We start from the raw sequence: 19,059 nt of genomic DNA, 5'->3' as shown, positions 1-19,059 counted from the left end.
GTATTTATGCACCTAGTAACATAAATCTAATTTTCCAGCAAAAAGTTTCAACTAACACCCAGCATATTATGATTCTACTGTATAGATCTACTCTCAAAGATTCCAAAACAACTAGATTTGCTAATTTACGAATTTTCTACGAATTTCTATTGAATTTCAAATTTCACTGCAAAAATTACAAAGGAGCCCTTAATGCTACTATTCAAATGTGCCACGGGGTTTGCAGACAGCCCCCTGGAACTTTTGTTCCTTTTAACACGGGGTCCTTGGCCAGGGAAGATGAACAGGGAAGGGGGGCCGGCCAAAATCCGGTGATGTGGGTCGTCGGCGGCGAGAAGGGAGAGGTCAGGGAGCTAGAGGGGACCACGGCGCATCTGAAGAGGGTTTTGGGTGGGGTGGAGGTGGACTGCAGCGGTGGCTCGACGTGTGCCGGCGGCCAGCGGCAAGCTACGCTAGTGGAGGCATCGCTCCGATGAGGCGTAGAGGGGGAGATTGGGCTGGGGAGCTTCGGTAGAACTCGATGGAGGTGATAGAGCTGCGGATTTGAGCACTGAGGGGCGGAGGGTGGCTGTCCGCGGCGAGCTCCGAGCTCGGGCGGTAATGGCGGCGCTAATGGTGGTTGGGTGGTGGTGTTCGGGGGTTTGGGGTCGGGGAAACGGCAAACGGATGAAGGGAACGGGTTGCGAGGGCGGCTCTGGGCTCGGCGGGGGCGCGTGGCAGAGCAAGGAAGGGCACAGCGCGATAGCAAAGGGCGGTGGGGAAGCTCCGGAGCGACGCGTGGGCTAGCAGGCAGGAGGTGGCGTGGGGAGGCGGCTCTCCACGGCGGGCGGGCGGCGCTCTGCACAGCGGCGGCGGGGAAAACAGAGGAAAGGAGCTGGAGGAAGGGGAAAAGGACCCAAACGTAATTTCTGAAATTTCCAGGGACCAAACTATAAAGAAGAGATAACTTTTAAAATAGGGCTCAAATGAAAAAGTGCCCAACATGAAAGTTGTTCAACTTTTCAAGATCTACAACTTTGATGTTGTGCAAATATTTATTTGATCAAAGATTCAAGAGCTAATTTTGAAAACATAAGAGGGATTTTGAATTCCAGGAATTTTGTCTTTTTCAATGCAATTTCACTTCAAATTTAGGCTGAATTGAAAAGATTCCTGCCATGTAATGATTACACTACATTTTGCAAAAACACCCTCCACAAAAGCTATAATTTCACATCCTATTCAAATATAACTGCAGAAAGGACCTTGCATAAAATCATAATTACACATATAACCTTTACATTTACAAAAATATCTTTTTTCAAGCCATTCAAGCATATGATGCATACAATAGATACACAACTACTGTGCAGACACCTAGGGTGTCACAGTTCTGACCCCAGCCATGGCGCCGAGCAGCTCCTCGGGCCGCGTCTGCAACACCGACGCGATGCGCTCCAGCGTGCACCGCAGCCCCTCCCTCACCATGGCCTCCACCTCTTGCCCGAGCTGGAAAGCCAGTCGAGGCGCGGCGGGGCGGCCACGTTCACCTCAGGGCGGTCGGCCCGCTCCGATGGTGGCGCGGTGGTCCTCAAGGAGTGCCAGCCCGAACAGCACCCTCACCGCGATGCTCAGCGAGCGCCATGCTGAGGGTTGGTAGCGAGTCGCGAGCTCCTCCTCGGCGGCGGCGTCATCGTCGAGGCTCTTGTCATAGGTGTCGTCGGTGTTGTGTTGACCTTCGCCGGCGCCGCCGCTGTTGACCATGAGCCGCACGCCCCGGCGGCGGCCTCGGAGCTGCTGGATCTAGCACCTACGCCATTGGATCTTGGTAGTACACCATCCTCCCGGTCCACGGCCATCAGCTAGTGGAGGCGGCGGTCGGCGTGCAATCCCCGCGGAGGAGGTGTCCGAGGCGGGCAAGGATCCGTGCCGCGCCATGACCCGCGATGCCCAGGGCGCCGGAGCTGGTGCAGATTTGCGGCGGCGTGCAGTGCGCGAGGAGAGAGAGGGGTTGACGGGGGATGAAGAGAGCGCGCCCCAGAGCCCGCCGTCGCCGCCGACCATGTGGACGACCCCGGAGCCGGCGAAGTTGATGACGCCGGAGCCGAAGAGGAGCGGACCGGACGTGCGGCTCGCGGCGTCCCACCCGTCAGTGGACCAGAACCGACCGTGCCGCTACCTCGCAGGCCACCGCGCAGGAGGCCGCGCCCCCCGCACCCTCCACCCCAGGGCCGCGCACCCTCCGCCAGGGGCCCGCCGCGAGCATGGCCGGCGGCGGCTCCCTTGGACGCGCAGCTCTGCCGGAGAGGGAGGTGAAGAGAGCGGATCCGGATCCATGGCGAGGGCGCGAGGATGAGCTTGGGAGGAGAGGAGAGGGAGGGCCGGCACTGGATCTGGATGCCTCCATGGCGAGCGCGGTCGGCGGCGGCGGCGGCTCCGGCAACCGCAGCGCGTGGAGGCCTTGCCCCGGCCACCCCTGCTCCGGCCCGCCATGGCCCGCGAGGAGCACGCGAGGCGACGGGGATCTCGGCCACCACGGAGAGGGAGGGCGCGGGGAGCTCCGCCGCCGGGGAGGAGCAGGGGAGAGAGAGAGGATTCAAATGATTTTGAAATGTTCCCCAACTACATGTGCTACTGCCCCGACACGTCAGACGTATTTCTCGGTGAACGCAAATACGTACAATACATCTGCCAACAAAAAAAGTACATGACAGTAGTACATGTCCCCACATCTGTCTGGTATAGCATGTATCCCCATAGCAGATTCAACGGTACAGATAAGACCTACCATGGTACTAGGGAGTATAAAATCTTGATCCCATGCACACGGATATGGATGGATCGCAAAGCAACACATTGCATATAATGCATACGTATATATGGACGAGTACTAGTCTATAGTACTCGAATGGGATGCATGCTGGTGTTGAGTCTTGCAGGAATTGGACTAGTCATCAACTTCAATTTTTGTCCATCATATCGCACTAGTCATCAACTTCAATTTTTGTCCATCATATCGCTGGATTAGGTAGCTATCTAGTATGAGCTACAGATCGATTGAGAAGGGGGAAGAAATAAAAGAAGTAAAAATATACAAGCTAGCTGGCTGTTAGGTGATGGTGAGAGAGAAAAGAAAAGCTATAAATCTAACCATATTGATAAATTGTGAATAAATCTAGACGGGAAAACAGCGATGCACCAGAGGTCAAAGCCTAGATAGATTCGATAACTTTTGAATAGATCTAAACGAAGCTACAACGATACGCCCAAAAGCTAAAGCTCAGATATACTCGGTAAAACGAAGACTTACCAGCAAATCAAGTCGATCGAATGTGAGACGTCCTTGATCAGCTTAAAAGAACTCGTCGAAAAGAAAATAGCGAAGTCGCCGACAAAAAAGTAAATTGCAGAGAAATTGTAAAGGGTTGTTGTATTGAATGTGTATCCACTTTTTCCGGTCCCGTACAACTGATATATATAGCCTACGCTAACAAGTCCTAGCCGATTACATCAAACACATTGCTTGACTAGAAAGTAAAAAGATTTCCTACATAAACTATACTAAATAATAACCGAATCATCATAATCCTGGTTGAGATCGAACTTTCTTTTTCTCCCTGATTCATTGGCAAAAACCACCATCATCCAATTGCACAACCCAACGGATCAGTATCTTCTAGAATATTCCTTCGGTCCATCGGCTGCAACTCTATCGGCTGACCCCAGTCCTGTACATAATTTGGTTTCTTCCAGATCGGCAACCTTCTCTTTCACATTTCCGATCATCATTGACACGTGCCGAAAAACGGTGTCAACAGAGGGAAACCCTAGGAACTCCTATATATTGTAAACATTTACTCATTGAGGAATTAAGCTGCAACAAATATTTTGTTGCCGGCTTCTCTGGAAGCCCTAGCCGCCCCTCTCCTCTTCCACGCTCTCGTTCATCGTCTTCATTGCTCACGCCTTGCATAGTGGAACCCTAGTTCCTACCAACCACTACTCTCTATTGTTACCATGCTGCAACTTGTTGCTACAGCTACTACTATAGCTAGCTACTGCTGCTAGTCAGTATAAGTACAGGTGCAGAGCATCTCATAGCTGCTCCACGACGTGTGTGAGCTGGAGCAAGGCTAATTACCCATAATTAAGTAGCTAAGCATGGCAGATGCCTTAGGACTAACCAGTATGGGACATGAGAACCTTTTGAGGCAAGGGCGAATATAACATCACCTAAGGCAAACCGTGATTTGTTGATGAACTGTGACTCCTTCAGCCTAGCTCCTTCTGCTCCAATTTTAGCTACTCTCTCACTACCAGCAAGATCTACCAACCACATATGGCTTCTGCTCCTCAGACCCATCACCAAATTATTGCTCCTAACAGTGGTCCGAACCAAACTGCATAACACGAGGCAAAATGGTTATCAAAATATTGCAGTAATGACAATCCCTATGCTATTGACAAATGTTGAATTTAAAGGGTAGCAGGCCTACCTGTGAGAGCGGCTACTGAGTTTATTTGCATTAGTGGATCCAACAGATCTATTTTGAGCCCCAAATTTCAATTTCTCCCATACATCATCGATGTTTTGTACTGGAACTCAGTCAAACTACGTACCTCTTCAGTTCCATCAGCAGTGAACTTAATATCTAGCCTTGCATCATAACAAGATAACATGATTTAACAACAAAAACTTTTCTTGTCAAAAGGAGAAAGAAATCAAATGTACCTACCTCTTTGATTGCTGAATGCTCTTATCAAAGGAGATTTCTGATGTTTTCATTATAAACTTCTAAGATGCTGACACAAAATTTGTATGCAGCACACCCACTTCTCTCCTCTGATATTCTGAACAATTTTTTCAAAACTCTATAATTTACACTCTTATTTTCTGGAACTCCTTCCATTGTGAATGTTTTCTTGGTTCTAGTGGGTCCATATGCAAATATGCATACATCAAAACCGTCCATTACTGATCTAATAACAGGAACAACCTCTAAAAATACAGCCTCTAAAGAAAACAAATAGTTAAGTTCATCATCCTAACATGTGTATATAAGAATACCACTGTTTAAAATAGCGAGCTAAAGCATTTAGCGATTGGTGTTTGTAGAGGCTAGAAAAGGCTATAGCAGGCTACAGCCTAGCTAACCCATATAGCGGTTTTATAAATATCACGTGTTCAGAAATTAACCCACTAACCTTGACACCATCTTCTTTTGTAGACATTATACCCACACTACACCGAAAAAACCCCTCACATAGACACTAATGTGAGAGATCAACTCTATATGGAACTCAACTCTTTATTCACCATAACTTACTACAACACAAGACTGTAGTACTCTTTATCTCGCTATTCTACCATGACACTACTACACTACATGACAATCTTGTCATCTTCTATTTGAGACCTCTTATGTCATGGTGTGGCAACTGGGGAGAGGAGCACCCCTATTTATGACTCTATGGCTCATATGGTTTTGCCATATGTCCATCTTCTACACACTTTTTTACAAAATATCTAACTCTAGAATTTTCCTCGTACTTATCTAACCATACAAATATCTAATTTCTGGAGTATTTCATATTTCACCATGAAGCATGGTAACCATGATTCATGCATATATATACTCTCTAATTTTCTAGAAGCTTCTCACAATTATGCACTTCTACTTCAACACCATGCATAAATCTATGAGCAATTTTGCATATAAACATGAAATCAAGAAAATTTTATGTACTGAAGTATATCTTGAACTTCATTCCCTCGTCACATCATTGACAAAATACTAAATTTTGTAAATGACGAAGTTCAATACTAAATTAATAATAAATAAAGACTAATTTATATAGTTTACCTAGCTAATAAATAACCCTTAGTTTAGCGGCTATAGCGGGATATAACTGTCTCTTAGCAGATTTAGCATTTTAGAGCTAAGAGATGGATATCCTAGCTTTCTCCTTTCTCAAAAGCTATGCAGGCTATAACAGTGGCTATAGCCGGTTATTTAGAACTTTGGTCATAACAGACTATGGAAGGGTAAGATATGTGTCTCACTATAATCAATCTTGCACGGTTGCACTTATTTCTATAATATCAAACAGACTTGGTAAAGGTAACTTTTCAACAGAATGCATCTTGTTATTGAAGCTCTAGTTATTAATAACAACATGAATATAATATTTTGCTGTTGCAGCTTTCTCCCACTAGTATACCAGCAGCTGTGAGAGAATACCGCAAGGAGCTGTTAGGGATGCAGGCGGGGCGGGTTTTGCGGTAGGCCCATTGGACCGACCCGCGCTGCAAGCCCCGCGGCCTGCCAGCTGGAAAAATAGGAGGACTGCGCAATGGTGTTTAGGAGCGGTTGTGAGATGCACAATGTCTGTTGCTAATATTGTTCTATCAAAACCTGGAAGTGAAAACTGCTGCTTGCTGCTTCCAGGATTGGTAGTTTGTACAGTCATCCGTTACCGGCGATGTTCATCCTTTCATGATTTCATTATCTTATATGGATTGTGCATAGTTATTAGCTGAGAAGAAAACCATGTTGATACTAATCATTAAGTAGCTGAAGTATCCATTCATTGCTCTAAGAATCGCTTGCTTGAATTTCTACTCGTCTATTCAGTTTAAACCTTCTGAAAATTCTACTGCCGACAGAATATTTGCTAGTGATGGATCGCTTGCTGCTTGTTTTTCCAATATATGCTATTGAAAAAATGTGCTCCCTGTTGAGACTAGGTGCGGGATGCCTGAACTTGGTAGTCATATAGATTTGATTGTCATTTAAAAATCACATTGAAACTGTTTTGTGTAGCCTACATGCCCAAAATGTGGAGTAAAACTGATGAGACCAAATAGAGATTTTCAGATGTCATCAGCATATAAGGCATTCTCCTTTTTCTCTTTATTTTTGAATCCAGTGCTTGTTTGATAGTCATTGTTCAGATCAATGCAGTGGACTCTTTACTTTGCACAACTGTGTAAGTCATCAAATTGTCTCTTCTTTCTTGAATTGTGCATAGAGTTTAAAACTGGTGAGGACTTATAGATTGGCCATGTTTAGTATTAAACAAGGTAACTGTTATGCTCTTAAACTACTCATACACTTATGTATTAAACTGCTGAGGACTTATAGATTGGCCATGTTTAGTATTAAACAAGGTAACTGTTATATGCTCTTAAACTACTCACACACTTATATATTCACCGTATGGAATGGAATGCTCCCATTCCAGATCTCAAGTAGGATTTTATTGATGGCCTGTTCTTCACCCACGTGAAATCTTCATGCACTTATCACTAAGATGTACTGTAGGAAGCTAAGTAAAGGATGCAGCATTTAGTTTACAACATACATAAATTTTCTGTGAAATATATGAAATTTGGAAATACTCACACATTAATTTTGGACGGAACACAAGAGTAAGAAAAGGACAAGCGGCCGGCCATCTGGATCGATGGCCCATATGATATGTAAAAGGGTGGGTTTTTCGCTGTAGGGCTGGGCTGGCAGATGATGCCGTCGAGGCCCAATACTACAGGCCTCAAAACACTGTAGTCTAGTGGTTACATGAGCCACGGTAGCACCTGAGGTCCTGGGTTCGACTCCCCATAGGAGCAAATATTATGAGATTTAACGGCGTTGTGCATTTAGTGGTAGGCGACGTTCCCGTCGACAGCGAGGCGCCTGTGGTGACTTCGACAATCTCGAGGATTTGCCGGCTCAGTCTTCAAAGATGCTCATAGGGATAGGATTTGCGTACATGTATTCATAGTGGTGTGAGTGTGCGTGCGTTATGAGTGTCGGAGTTGTATTGTGTGATCTCAAAAAAAACCTAAAATGTGGTTCCCTTTCCCTCCCCTCACGCTGAGAAGAAAATGTTGGGGTGGCAGGATGTGAAATTAAAAATGGTGTCTCAGCATCAAATAGAAAATTATTTTTTGTAATTTCAAAAGAAAAGAAGAGAATAAATTTTATTGTTGCTACCAGAGAGGAACATAATTACCTACGTATTCATCACCTCTAGTTTAATTTCTCTCACACGCATGGCATGTTTACGACCCTTTGCCAACTTCACTATTCTCACGATCGAAGAGATCTATATGATGACTGACCACCCGTACGTCGTCACTACATGGAGCCTTTGCAGTAAATAAAAAAAAAAGAAAAAGAAGAGAAAATAATTGTAGCCGGCCGGTTGTTCATTCCATTCCAACACGCAAATCGACTTTGTGACTGATGAGAGATGAGCATGAGAAGAAAATTACTAGTAAGACGAGGGCATGCAACCATACTTTTGCGACGGAGATGGAGCTAGACAGGTTTGTCCGTGCGCTCCTTCTTCCAACTTCCAAGGCGTCTGCCCACCAGACAAACCCACACACAGGCGTGGCGTAGACGAGGATCTTCGATCCAGACCGCTCGTGTTCGGATCGGGCGGCTGCCAGGAGTCGCACGGTCGCTGTGGCCACCGAGGTAGCCGTCGGTCACCGAGCGAATCATGCTTGTGCAAGTAGCTTGGATTTGGACTAGCAGCATGCACACGGATATGGATGGATCGCAAAGCAACACATTGCATATAATGCATATATATGGACGAGTACTAGCCTATAGTACTCGAATGGGATGCATGCAAGTGTTGAGTTTTGCAGGAATAGGACTAGTCAACAACTTCAAGTTTTGTCCATGCACTCTGTTCTACTGGATGCGGCTGGTGACTAGTGCTGGTTTGTTGTGAGAGAAAATTACTACTGGCTGGCTGGTGCTGACTTGGTGTGAGAAAAAAATACTATTGGGTGGCTGGAGAAGCAGCCAGCAGAACAGATCTCGGTAGCTATCTAGTATGAGCTACAGATCGATTGAGAAGGGGGAAGAAATTAAAAAAAAAGTAAAAATATACAAGCTAGCTGGCTGCTAGGTGATGGAGAGAGAGAAAAAAAGCTATAAATCTAACCGATATCGAATATAATGCATGCCGGAGGACGAGCGTTAGCTCGGTTGGTCGGTCTCCCAGTTGTGGAGCCACCGCTCGCGGGGTCGATCCCCGGTTGGGACGGTTCCTGCGTGCCTAGCCGGGGATTTATTCCCCTGAGGGGTGCCGGGGTGTGGTGTGTGTGGGTGAGTGTGTAGGTGTGTGCTCCGGTAGATGCGTCCCCAGACTTCTCGGTAGCTCACCTGCGTTTGAGCGTGCGGTCGGCGCGGGTGCCGAACTGAGTTCTTATATGATTCCCAGTGCTCTTGGGTGCTTTAAAAAAAACATGCCGGGAACGAATTGAAGAAAAATCTTGAGCGTGAATAATTATATTTGTCACGGGCACCACCAGCTAGCGCCGACCGGCCGGCCGGGATGCATGGTCATCAGGTGGTCCGCCCACTGCCAAGCTCTAGATGGATGCATATGGACGAACGATCGAATTGGATGCATGCATGGGACTCTATGACAAGCTCTGATAACCGTACACATAAAAACACTAGAAGCTCGCTAGAATCCCAAGGAAGGAAGCTGTGTCCCGCACGCAGGCACAAGTTAGTCGCCCATCAGCAGCGACAGATTTCCATCTCCTTCCCAATCCTGTGTCAACCAGTACAGTAAGAAAATTCATGTTCTTGTGTTCAGATCTTGGCAAACAAAAAATCCAGATCTTGGCAGCTTTTTGCGTTCGTACGTGTTGTGCATCGACTGTAGAGGTAATAATAATGAAAAGAAATTACGAGCAAGCTAGTCTCGCTTCTCGATCTACGCTACTCCTGTTCTAGATTAGAGATAGAGAGACTTTTAGATAGATAGATATCGGATGGATTATATATGGACCAAATTAAGATATATAGATACATATACATACATCGATCGATGAAGCTAGCTAGCTACTAGCTAGCTAACGTCGTGTTTAGTTCCAAAAAAATCAAAATTCCAAAACATGGAGACTTAAATCTAGATGAAATAAAAAACGCATTGCACAGTTTGCCTGTAAATTGCGAGACGAATTTAATGAATCTAATTAGACCATAATTAGATGCTAAATTGCTACAGTAACACTACAGTAAACAATCTCTAATGACGGATTAATTAGGCTCCCGTGTATCCCCATCCGATCCAATCCATATAGCAGGGGAGCGCAGCAGCGACCCATCGACTCAAGGACACGGCTGCTGGCCAGGCATCCTTGTCACGTACCCCGGAAAGATACGAATAATCTCATGTCACCTAGCTATCTTGGAAACGCACTGCTGCTAGTCAAGCTCGTGCGTGCACAGCTAGGCTGCCTCTCTTCCTAGCCTTCCTGTGGTTTTCACAGACTGCAAACTAGTATAATAAATATCTGTTCCTACTGTAGCATGATGCAAATATGCAGTACTGGACACGATAAGTGATAAGTGGGGCAGATGCATGATTGCCCACACTTTTCTTAATTAATAATAACACTCCAGAATGAATCATGCCAGAAATGATAAATAATGGAACTTTCCCTTTTCCTTTTTCTGTCCTAGCTACCAATTAAAGCAAGCTAATAAGTTAACGTACGCCTCTTGAATTATTTGTGTATATATATGCTTGTATAATAATTAGATGTGCAGGAAATGCACCGGAGTTCAACCAGCTTGCTGTTCAGAATATATGTATACACACACACTACATGCACGTACTACTACTATGGAATACTTCATCATATATAGAAAGACAATCTATCTATGTATCAAGCCAACTCTGATTTAACTAAATTAATCTGTACCAAGAATATGCTACCACGCACTGTGCTACAAGAAGAGAAATAAAATTATAGTACAAGATTTTATTTTTCATGCCCCGGCTGGCGGCTAAACACTAGAAGCTCGCTAGAATCCCAAGGAAGGAAGCTGTGTCCCGCACGCAGGCACAAGTTAGTCGCCCATCAGCAGCGACAGATTTCCATCTCCTTCCCAATCCTGTGTCAACCAGTACAGTAAGAAAATTCATGTTCTTGTGTTCAGATCTTGGCAAACAAAAAATCCAGATCTTGGCAGCTTTTTGCGTTCGTACGTGTTGTGCATCGACTGTAGAGGCAAACGTAACCATGCATGTGGCCTAGCCGCCTAGTAGACCTTCACCGGTTCACCCAAGTGCAGCTTGTGACTGCAGCCACTTTGTTAGTACTCTGTCAGTGCTCCTTGTTTAGTTGTGGCAGTAAAGATTTTGAAATGAAATTTTTTCACATTTGAAGTACTAAATATAGATTAATTACAAAACTAATTATAGATCTCGTCTGTAAACTACGAGACGAATTTTTTAAGACTAAGCAATCCATCATGAGCGCATGATTACTGTAGCAATTTAGTGTCTAATCATGATCTAATTAGGCTCATTAGATTTGTCTCGTAATTTACAAACAAACTATGCAATTAGTTTTCTATTTCGTATAGATTTAATACTCCATACATGTAAAATTCTCATTCCATGTGATAGTTTTGGAATTTTGAATTTCGCAGCTAAACAAAGCCTAATAGCGTAGCAGTGAGTGAAGTAGAAGTACTCCGTACTAACTGAAGTGACACCACACCACACGAGTAGTACACCACACGCGCAACAAATGGGGTGTAGCGTCGTCCTATCTTTGTGATTCTGTGCTCGTCGAGCTTCTCATTGGTCCTTGATATTTCTCTCTCCTCTCTTGATCATCACTCCATCAGGCCAGGTGCCGCCGTCTCCTCCGATCCTTGAGTTCGGTACAAATTAAACAATCAAAACAGGTCGACGAACAAATTCAACATTAGTGAGTCATTAACGCACTAACCAGGCCAGCAGCCCCTCGCCTAATCCTACGCTAATTGGAAGATTGGATCATCACCGCCGATCGATGTGATCACCTTATCGCCTCCAGATTTCACAGGGGCCCACTCGCCGGATCCAATCCAAGGTGCAGCGAACCTAGCTAGCAGCCTAGCTCCTTGGCTTTGTTTGGATTTTGACCGCCAATTAGAGGTGTCAAATAAAGGTAGTTTATAAAATCAACTTCAAAACCCCTGCGCTAGGAATCCTGACGAATCTAATAAGACTTGTGACCGCGTGATTCGAAGATGGTTACTGTAGCATTACTGTAGCCAATTAATTAATTATTATCATTAGATTCGTCGAGAAAAATTACATTTATTTCTGAAGAGATTTTGCAAATAAACTTCATTTAGTACTTTATGCAGAGTCTAGAAGTGGTCTTTTAGAAACTCTAAGAGAAACCAAACAAAACCTCCCATACCGTAGGTGATCGACCTTAGTACGTTTTTCCACACGTGGCGGGGCCCTGCCACATCATCCACTCATGGCCGTCTCCCGGGCCCGCCTGGCGGTGGGTGGTGGCGGTTGCCGGCGACCTCACCGGGAGGTGGCGGCACCGCTCGCCTCGCCGCTATTTAAGCGGCAGATCAGCTGGGAGAGTGAGCAAGGCACACTCTTCTACTCCTCTCCTGCTGCAGTCCCACTCCTACACTCCACTCACAGCAAGCTCTAGCCATGGATCCCACCAAGGTGAGCGCAAGCAGCCATCTTTTCCATCGGCATGGAGTATTATTGTAGCTAGTTAGTTAATCTCTGATTAATTATACACTCAGGTCGAGCTAGCTACTAATTATTACTAGCAATGAAATTATAAATCTTTTTGTTTTTATTATGAACTACTCCGCGCGCGTGTGCTAGTATTAATCAAGCAAGTACTAATACGACGCGCATGGCATGTGGGCGGCGCGTGGCAGTTCCGGCCGTCGAGCTCGCACGACGGCGGCGTGACGACGACCAACGCCGGCGCTCCTGTGTGGAACGACAACGAGGCCCTGACGGTGGGCCCCCGCGGGCCCATCCTGCTGGAGGACTACCACCTGATCGAGAAGGTGGCCCACTTCGCCCGCGAGCGCATCCCGGAGCGCGTCGTCCACGCGCGCGGCGCCTCCGCCAAGGGCTTCTTCGAGTGCACCCACGACGTGTCGGACCTGACCTGCGCCGACTTCCTCCGCGGCCCCGGCGCCCGCACGCCGGTGATCGTGCGCTTCTCCACGGTGATCCACGAGCGCGGCAGCCCGGAGACGATCCGCGACCCGCGCGGGTTCGCCGTCAAGTTCTACACGCGGGAGGGCAACTGGGACCTGCTCGGCAACAACTTCCCCGTCTTCTTCATCCGCGACGGCATCAAGTTCCCCGACGTGATCCACGCCTTCAAGCCCAACCCCAGGTCGCACGTGCAGGAGTACTGGCGCGTCTTCGACTTCCTCTCGCACCACCCGGAGAGCCTCCACACCTTCTTCTTCCTCTTCGACGACGTCGGCGTGCCCGCCGACTACCGCCACATGGAGGGCTTCGGCGTCAACACCTACACCTTCGTCAACAAAGCCGGCAAGGCCAGCTACGTCAAGTTCCACTGGAAGCCCACCTGCGGGGTGCGCTGCATCCGCACCGACGAGGAGGCGGCGCTCGTCGGGGGGCGCAACCACAGCCACGCCACGCAGGACCTCTACGACTCCATCGCCGCGGGCAGCTTCCCGGAGTGGCAGCTGCTGGTGCAGGTGATGGACCCGGACACAGAGGACCAGTACGACTTCGACCCGCTGGACGACACCAAGACGTGGCCCGAGGACCTGCTGCCGCTGCGGCCGGTGGGGCGGCTGGTGCTGGACCGGAACGTGGACAACTTCTTCAACGAGAACGAGCAGCTGGCGTTCGGCCCCGGGCTGGTGGTGCCGGGGATCTACTACTCGGACGACAAGATGCTGCAGTGCCGGGTGTTCGCGTACGCCGACACGCAGCGCTACCGGCTGGGGCCCAACTACCTGATGCTGCCCGTGAACGCGCCGCGGTGCGCGCACCACAACAACCACTACGACGGCGCCATGAACTTCATGCACCGGGACGAGGAGGTGGACTACTACCCGTCCAGGCACGCGCCGCTGCGGCAGGCGCCGCCGGTGCCGGTGCCGCCGAGGCCGCTGGCGGGGAGGAGGGAGAAGGCCACCATCAGGAAGCCCAACGACTTCCAGCAGCCCGGGGAGAGGTACCGGTCCTGGGACGCCGACAGGCAGGAGCGGTTCGTCCGGAGGTTCGCCGACTCGCTGGGGCACCCAAAGGTCAGCCAGGAGCTGAGATCGATCTGGATCGACCTGCTCTCGAAGGTACTGATCTGAATTCTGAATACAGTTATAATCTTCCTTCAGTTCCATCATCAGTTGTATCTGAATTTTGTGCGTCGTCTATGCAGTGCGACGCGTCGCTGGGGAAGAAGATCGCCACCCGCCTCAACGTCAAGCCAAGCATGTGAAGATATATGGAGTCCGGCCGTCCTCTCCTCTCCTTATCCAGCGAGCAATAACACGAGCCAGCGGCAGGACACCAGAGATAGATTGATAGATGTTGATCATCATCAGGCTGCATGCGTGTGTGTCAGTCAAGTTTATTCGTTACATCTGCATGCTATATATATTCCTATGTATGTCACATATATATGTATATACATACGCATGTACTACTCTACTCTACTACATATATACCTGAATGCATGTATCGACGATGAACATTACTGCTAGCCGCTGCTCAAGTACTACAGTATACTGATGATCGATAATCCAACGTTGCCTGACGCTGCTTGGCCGGCGTTCGTCAGTCATCTTCAGCTCCTGGCGATCGATCGATCGATCTCGCCGGAGTAAAGTACCTCTCAACTGTCCAGTCCACAATTGCCGTCCAGATTACTGAAAGTTGGGAGTCCGTTTTGTGCATTTCTAGCGGGATATTTTCAGAAAGTCCAAACCTTACCTCCCAGATGGCCAGACGCGTGTCCCGCCTCCAACAAGCTGACGCCCCTGGGCATCCTGGCGACCCACCGCCACCTCGCCACCGATTCCGTTGCGGCGCAGGACTTCTTCATCTACAGCGTTGACATGAACACTACGACTGTGGAGTCGTTTTCTCAGTATATCAATGGCGACGAGGATCTTGGAACTGTGGACGCCGACTTTTTTTTGTTTTTGAAGCTAAAGGCAGGAGCACTGCCAGATCATTTAAGAAGAAGAAGCAAGCGAGTTCTTACAATAGCTGTGATTACATAAAACTTAAATAGACTCAAACTCATTGACAACAACAACAATACAACACTAGGGAGTCCCTCGCTCCTCGCACGCCCTGTTGCCTGAAGGCCATCTCCTGCTTGATGAGGCCAAAGATCCGTACCGGAGTTTGCATGAGCCCTTGGAAGATCCTCCTATTCCTCTCATTCCAGATATTCCACACCGTGTAGAGAAGAATGGCCGCAAGTGTGGGCTTGGTATGTGTTGTAGCTAGTCACATAGCATCGTTCCACCAAACCTGAACCTGCACTCCCGACGGTGGCATAGAGAAGAGCCCCCCGTCCAAGTGTGAACCAAGAACCAAACCTCCTGAGCAAACGGGCAATGCAAGCAGAGATGAGCAGCTGTTTCAGGTGCTTGATCGCAGAGACAACACACCGGGTTACACGGAATTCCTTTGACCAACAAGATGTCTGCGGTCTGAATTTTTTGCTGAAGTAAAAGCCATCCAAAGAAACGATGCTTGCCCTCAGCCTTTGCCTTCCAGATAGCCTTAGAATTGAAGGTGCAGTAAGACCCGACGAATTGGATCTCATACGCCGACTTGGAAGAGTACAACCCATTTGCAGACCATTTCCAAGTGATTGTGTCGGCTTGATCAGAGAAGGTGACCTCCTGCACTCTTTCCCACAGAAGAACAAATTCAGCCATCTCCTCTGCAGTTGACATCCTCCATAAACCCCGAGTCCAGGTTTGATTTTCCACCTCCTCTCTGACAGTTAAACTCTTGCGCCAAGCCAGCTTGTAAAGATGTGGAGCTAGATCCCGAGGAGCAACCCCATCAGACCACGTTGAATCCCAGAATGAGGCTGTGCGACCATCTCCCAGAGTAACCACTGTTGAGAATCTGAAAAGGTGCTTATCAGTCTCATTACAAGGAATGTCATACCCCACCCATGGCCGATCTGGGTCGGTCCACTTGAACCATAGCCATCGCAAACGCAGGACTCTGCTGAATTTTTCCAGGTCAAGCACACCCAACCCTCCAGCAAGCTTCGGCCGTTTGATCTTGTCCCAGGCAACTAAGCATTGTGCACCATTGGCTTCCGCAGTTCCTTTCCACAAGAAAGCCCTTCTGATCTTGTCTAACTTCTTGATAGCCCATTTTTTCGGTTCAAAAATGGTTAGGAAATACACTGGAATGGATGAGAGCACCGTGTTGACGAGTTTGAGGCGAGCAGATTTGTTCAAGAACGAGCCCTTCCAAGCTGGCAATCTGTTGGCCACCTTGTCGATGATAGGTTGGATGTCGACACGTCGCAGCTGCCTGGTGTGTAACGGTAAACCCAGATAGGTGCATGGAAAATTCTTTACTAGGCAGGGAAAACCTTGCAACACATCTTCTAGATTGACATCATGACAGTGAATTGGATAAGCCGCACACTTGCTGAGATTAATATTCAAACCAGAAGCCTGACCAAACATGTGCAGCAGAGTGGAAACTGCCTGCACCTCATCCCTAACCGGATTCAGAAAAATTGCTGCATCGTCGGCGTATAAACTTGCCCTCAGTTTAACTGATCTACCTCCCAAATCAGTCAGGACACCCTCCCTAGCTGCCATCTCAAACAGACGCTGCAAAGGTTCCATGGCTATAATGAACAAAAGGGGAGATAGGGGATCTCCTTGTCTGAGCCCCCTGAAATGCCTGAACCACTTTCCTTTGACCCCATTCAGGAGCACTGACGTTGAACTAGAGCCCAGCAGAGTCGAGATCCAAGCCCTCCATCTTGTCCGAAAGCTAAATTGCTCCAAAACTTCCATTAGAAAGTCCCACCTTACACTATCAAATGCTTTTGCAATATCCAACTTCAGAAAAAGTCCAGATTTTTTGGACCTATGCAACTCTCTGACAATACTCTGAGCATAGAGAAAATTGTCATGTATGCTCCTGCGCTTGATAAAGGCACTCTGAGCTCTTGAGATCAAACCATTGAGTTCCCCTAACAAACGGGTTGCAAGAATTTTTGAGATCAGCTTAGCAATGGAATGTGTTAAGCTTATAGGCCGAAAGTCCCCAATTGCCTGCGCATCCTCCTTCTTTGGAAGCAGAATCATATGGGCCTTGTTCAAATGCAAGAGATGTTGATCATGCTGTTGATGGAAGAATTCCAGAGCTGCCATGATGTCGTTCTTAATTATTGGCCAACTTCTTTTGAGGAACAGCCCAATGAACCCATCCGGCCCCGGTGCCTTGTCGGCAGCAATTTTGCCGATGACTGCATGAACCTCTTCCTCGGTGAAAGGATCCTCAAGATGTGCCAATTCGTGACGCTGCAACTGCAGATGCTCCCAGTTTAGTGTTGTCTCTCTTGGCGAAGGAGGGCCAAACAGTGAACTGTAGTGCTGGAAAACTGCCTCGGCTTTATCATGGTGGGAGAAAAGTGTTGAATCTCCTATTTTAAGTGACTGAATAAAATTCTTCCTTCTCCTGCCATTTGCTTGCATGTAAAAATTTTTTGAGCTTGCCTCTGCCGCTTTGACTACTGTTAATCTGGCCGACTGCTTTGCCCTCAGTTTTGCCACAGCAGTCATTCCGAAGAATCTGACCTTCAAATCCCTCTTCAGATCAATCTCTTCCTGACTAAGTTGCCTGAAATCTTGGACGACGTCAAGGATTGCAATTAGCATTCTAGCAGCACAAAGGAGGACCCGGTTATTTCCAATTATCGATCTAGCCCAGCTTCTCAAGGCAGTGCTGGTTCTCTGTAGTTTTGTATGCAGACGCAGAAACGGATTTGACAGCCACACTTCTTTGCTCCAGGCTTGCTATACCACATCGTCATAACCATGCAGTCTAGGCCAGAAAGCTTCAAATCTGAACCCTGTATGCTTCTTGATTGCCTCATGTGCAGCCATGAATAAAGGACAGTGATCAGACACTCGAGAAGAGAGTGCCTGAAGAAAGACATTCGGTTTCAACAAATCCCAGTCGGGGGTGCAGAAGGCGCGATCGATCCTTGTCTGAGTTCGGTCATTTGACCAAGTGAACTTGCGACCTCTCAGGTTTAGCTCTTTCAAGTGCAAGTCTTGTACCACATCTCTGAAAGCTCCCATCAGACGCCTATTCAGGTTGTCATTGCTTTTGTCATTTGCATGCAGAATAAGGTTGAAGTCCCCAATGATAATCCATTTGTCCAGCACGCTCTGACTGATCCAGCGCAGCTCCCCTAGTAATTGCAGTTTCTCTTGATCATTTTGTGGGCCATAGACAGCAGTGATGCACCACACCTCCCCCCCTGAAATAGCTTGCACTATTGCAGTTACCGTGTGCACACCCACCTCAGCTGAGACAATTTTGTAATGCTCCTCATTTGTGCCTAAAAGGATGCCCCCTCTCGTCCCTATTGCCGGCAACACAACAAAGTTCTGCACAAAACATGTGCCCAAGATCTCAGATACCAGAGCTGCATCAACCTGCTCAAGCTTTGTTTCTTGCAGAGCGACGATAGTTGCTTTAGTTTCAGATACCAAATCCCTGACCACCTTCCTCCTGACCGGGTTATTGAGACCCCGGACATTCCAATTCAGAATGTTACAGTTGTACTCTAACATAAGCAACGGAAACCCCTTGGGGTCCACACAAGTAACGAGGAACTCCCCCTACACTCACACAACTACCAACTAAGATACAAAGGACCCCCAGCTGAGCTAAAACACACACACGAAACACACACATCAACACCAACACGAGCTCAGGCAGGACTCCCCCTTGAAGCGGCCAAGGCCGCACATCATGCTTCGGCATCAATGAGCAGAGGCCCCAGGCTATCTGCGGCCTCTCCCTCCGGCAAACCAAAAGCTTCCCTCATGTCCCCCACGACCTCATGCTGCAGAGGTCCCAGAAAAGTCTGATGGAACTAATTCTGTTCGGCAGGAGTTGGGATGCTAGCTGCAACACTGACGCCACACTTTTTTAAGAGCAAAGCAGTCGCCTGCTCCTCCACAGTCAAGCCAGATTTCGGCTTACTCGCCAGCCGCACACTGCGCC

The 19,059-nt window shown here is 47.8% G+C and overlaps 1 protein-coding gene across 1 annotated transcript; it reads left to right on the top strand.

Annotated features, from left to right (window-relative positions):
* The first annotated feature begins 12,328 nt into the window (after positions 1 to 12,328).
* On the top strand, positions 12,329 to 14,527 carry LOC120697493 (catalase isozyme 3-like). Its single transcript, XM_039980780.1, has 3 exons — positions 12,329 to 12,486; positions 12,711 to 14,117; positions 14,204 to 14,527. Exons 1-3 carry the CDS (start codon positions 12,472 to 12,474, stop codon positions 14,261 to 14,263), a joined length of 1,482 nt encoding a protein of 493 aa, XP_039836714.1. The 5' UTR covers positions 12,329 to 12,471; the 3' UTR covers positions 14,264 to 14,527.
* The last annotated feature ends 4,532 nt before the right edge of the window (positions 14,528 to 19,059 follow it).

This window comes from Panicum virgatum, chromosome 1K, assembly GCF_016808335.1.
Source record: "Panicum virgatum strain AP13 chromosome 1K, P.virgatum_v5, whole genome shotgun sequence".
Lineage (NCBI taxonomy): Eukaryota > Viridiplantae > Streptophyta > Magnoliopsida > Poales > Poaceae > Panicum > Panicum virgatum.
This window is presented reverse-complemented; position numbering and strand designations above follow the sequence as displayed.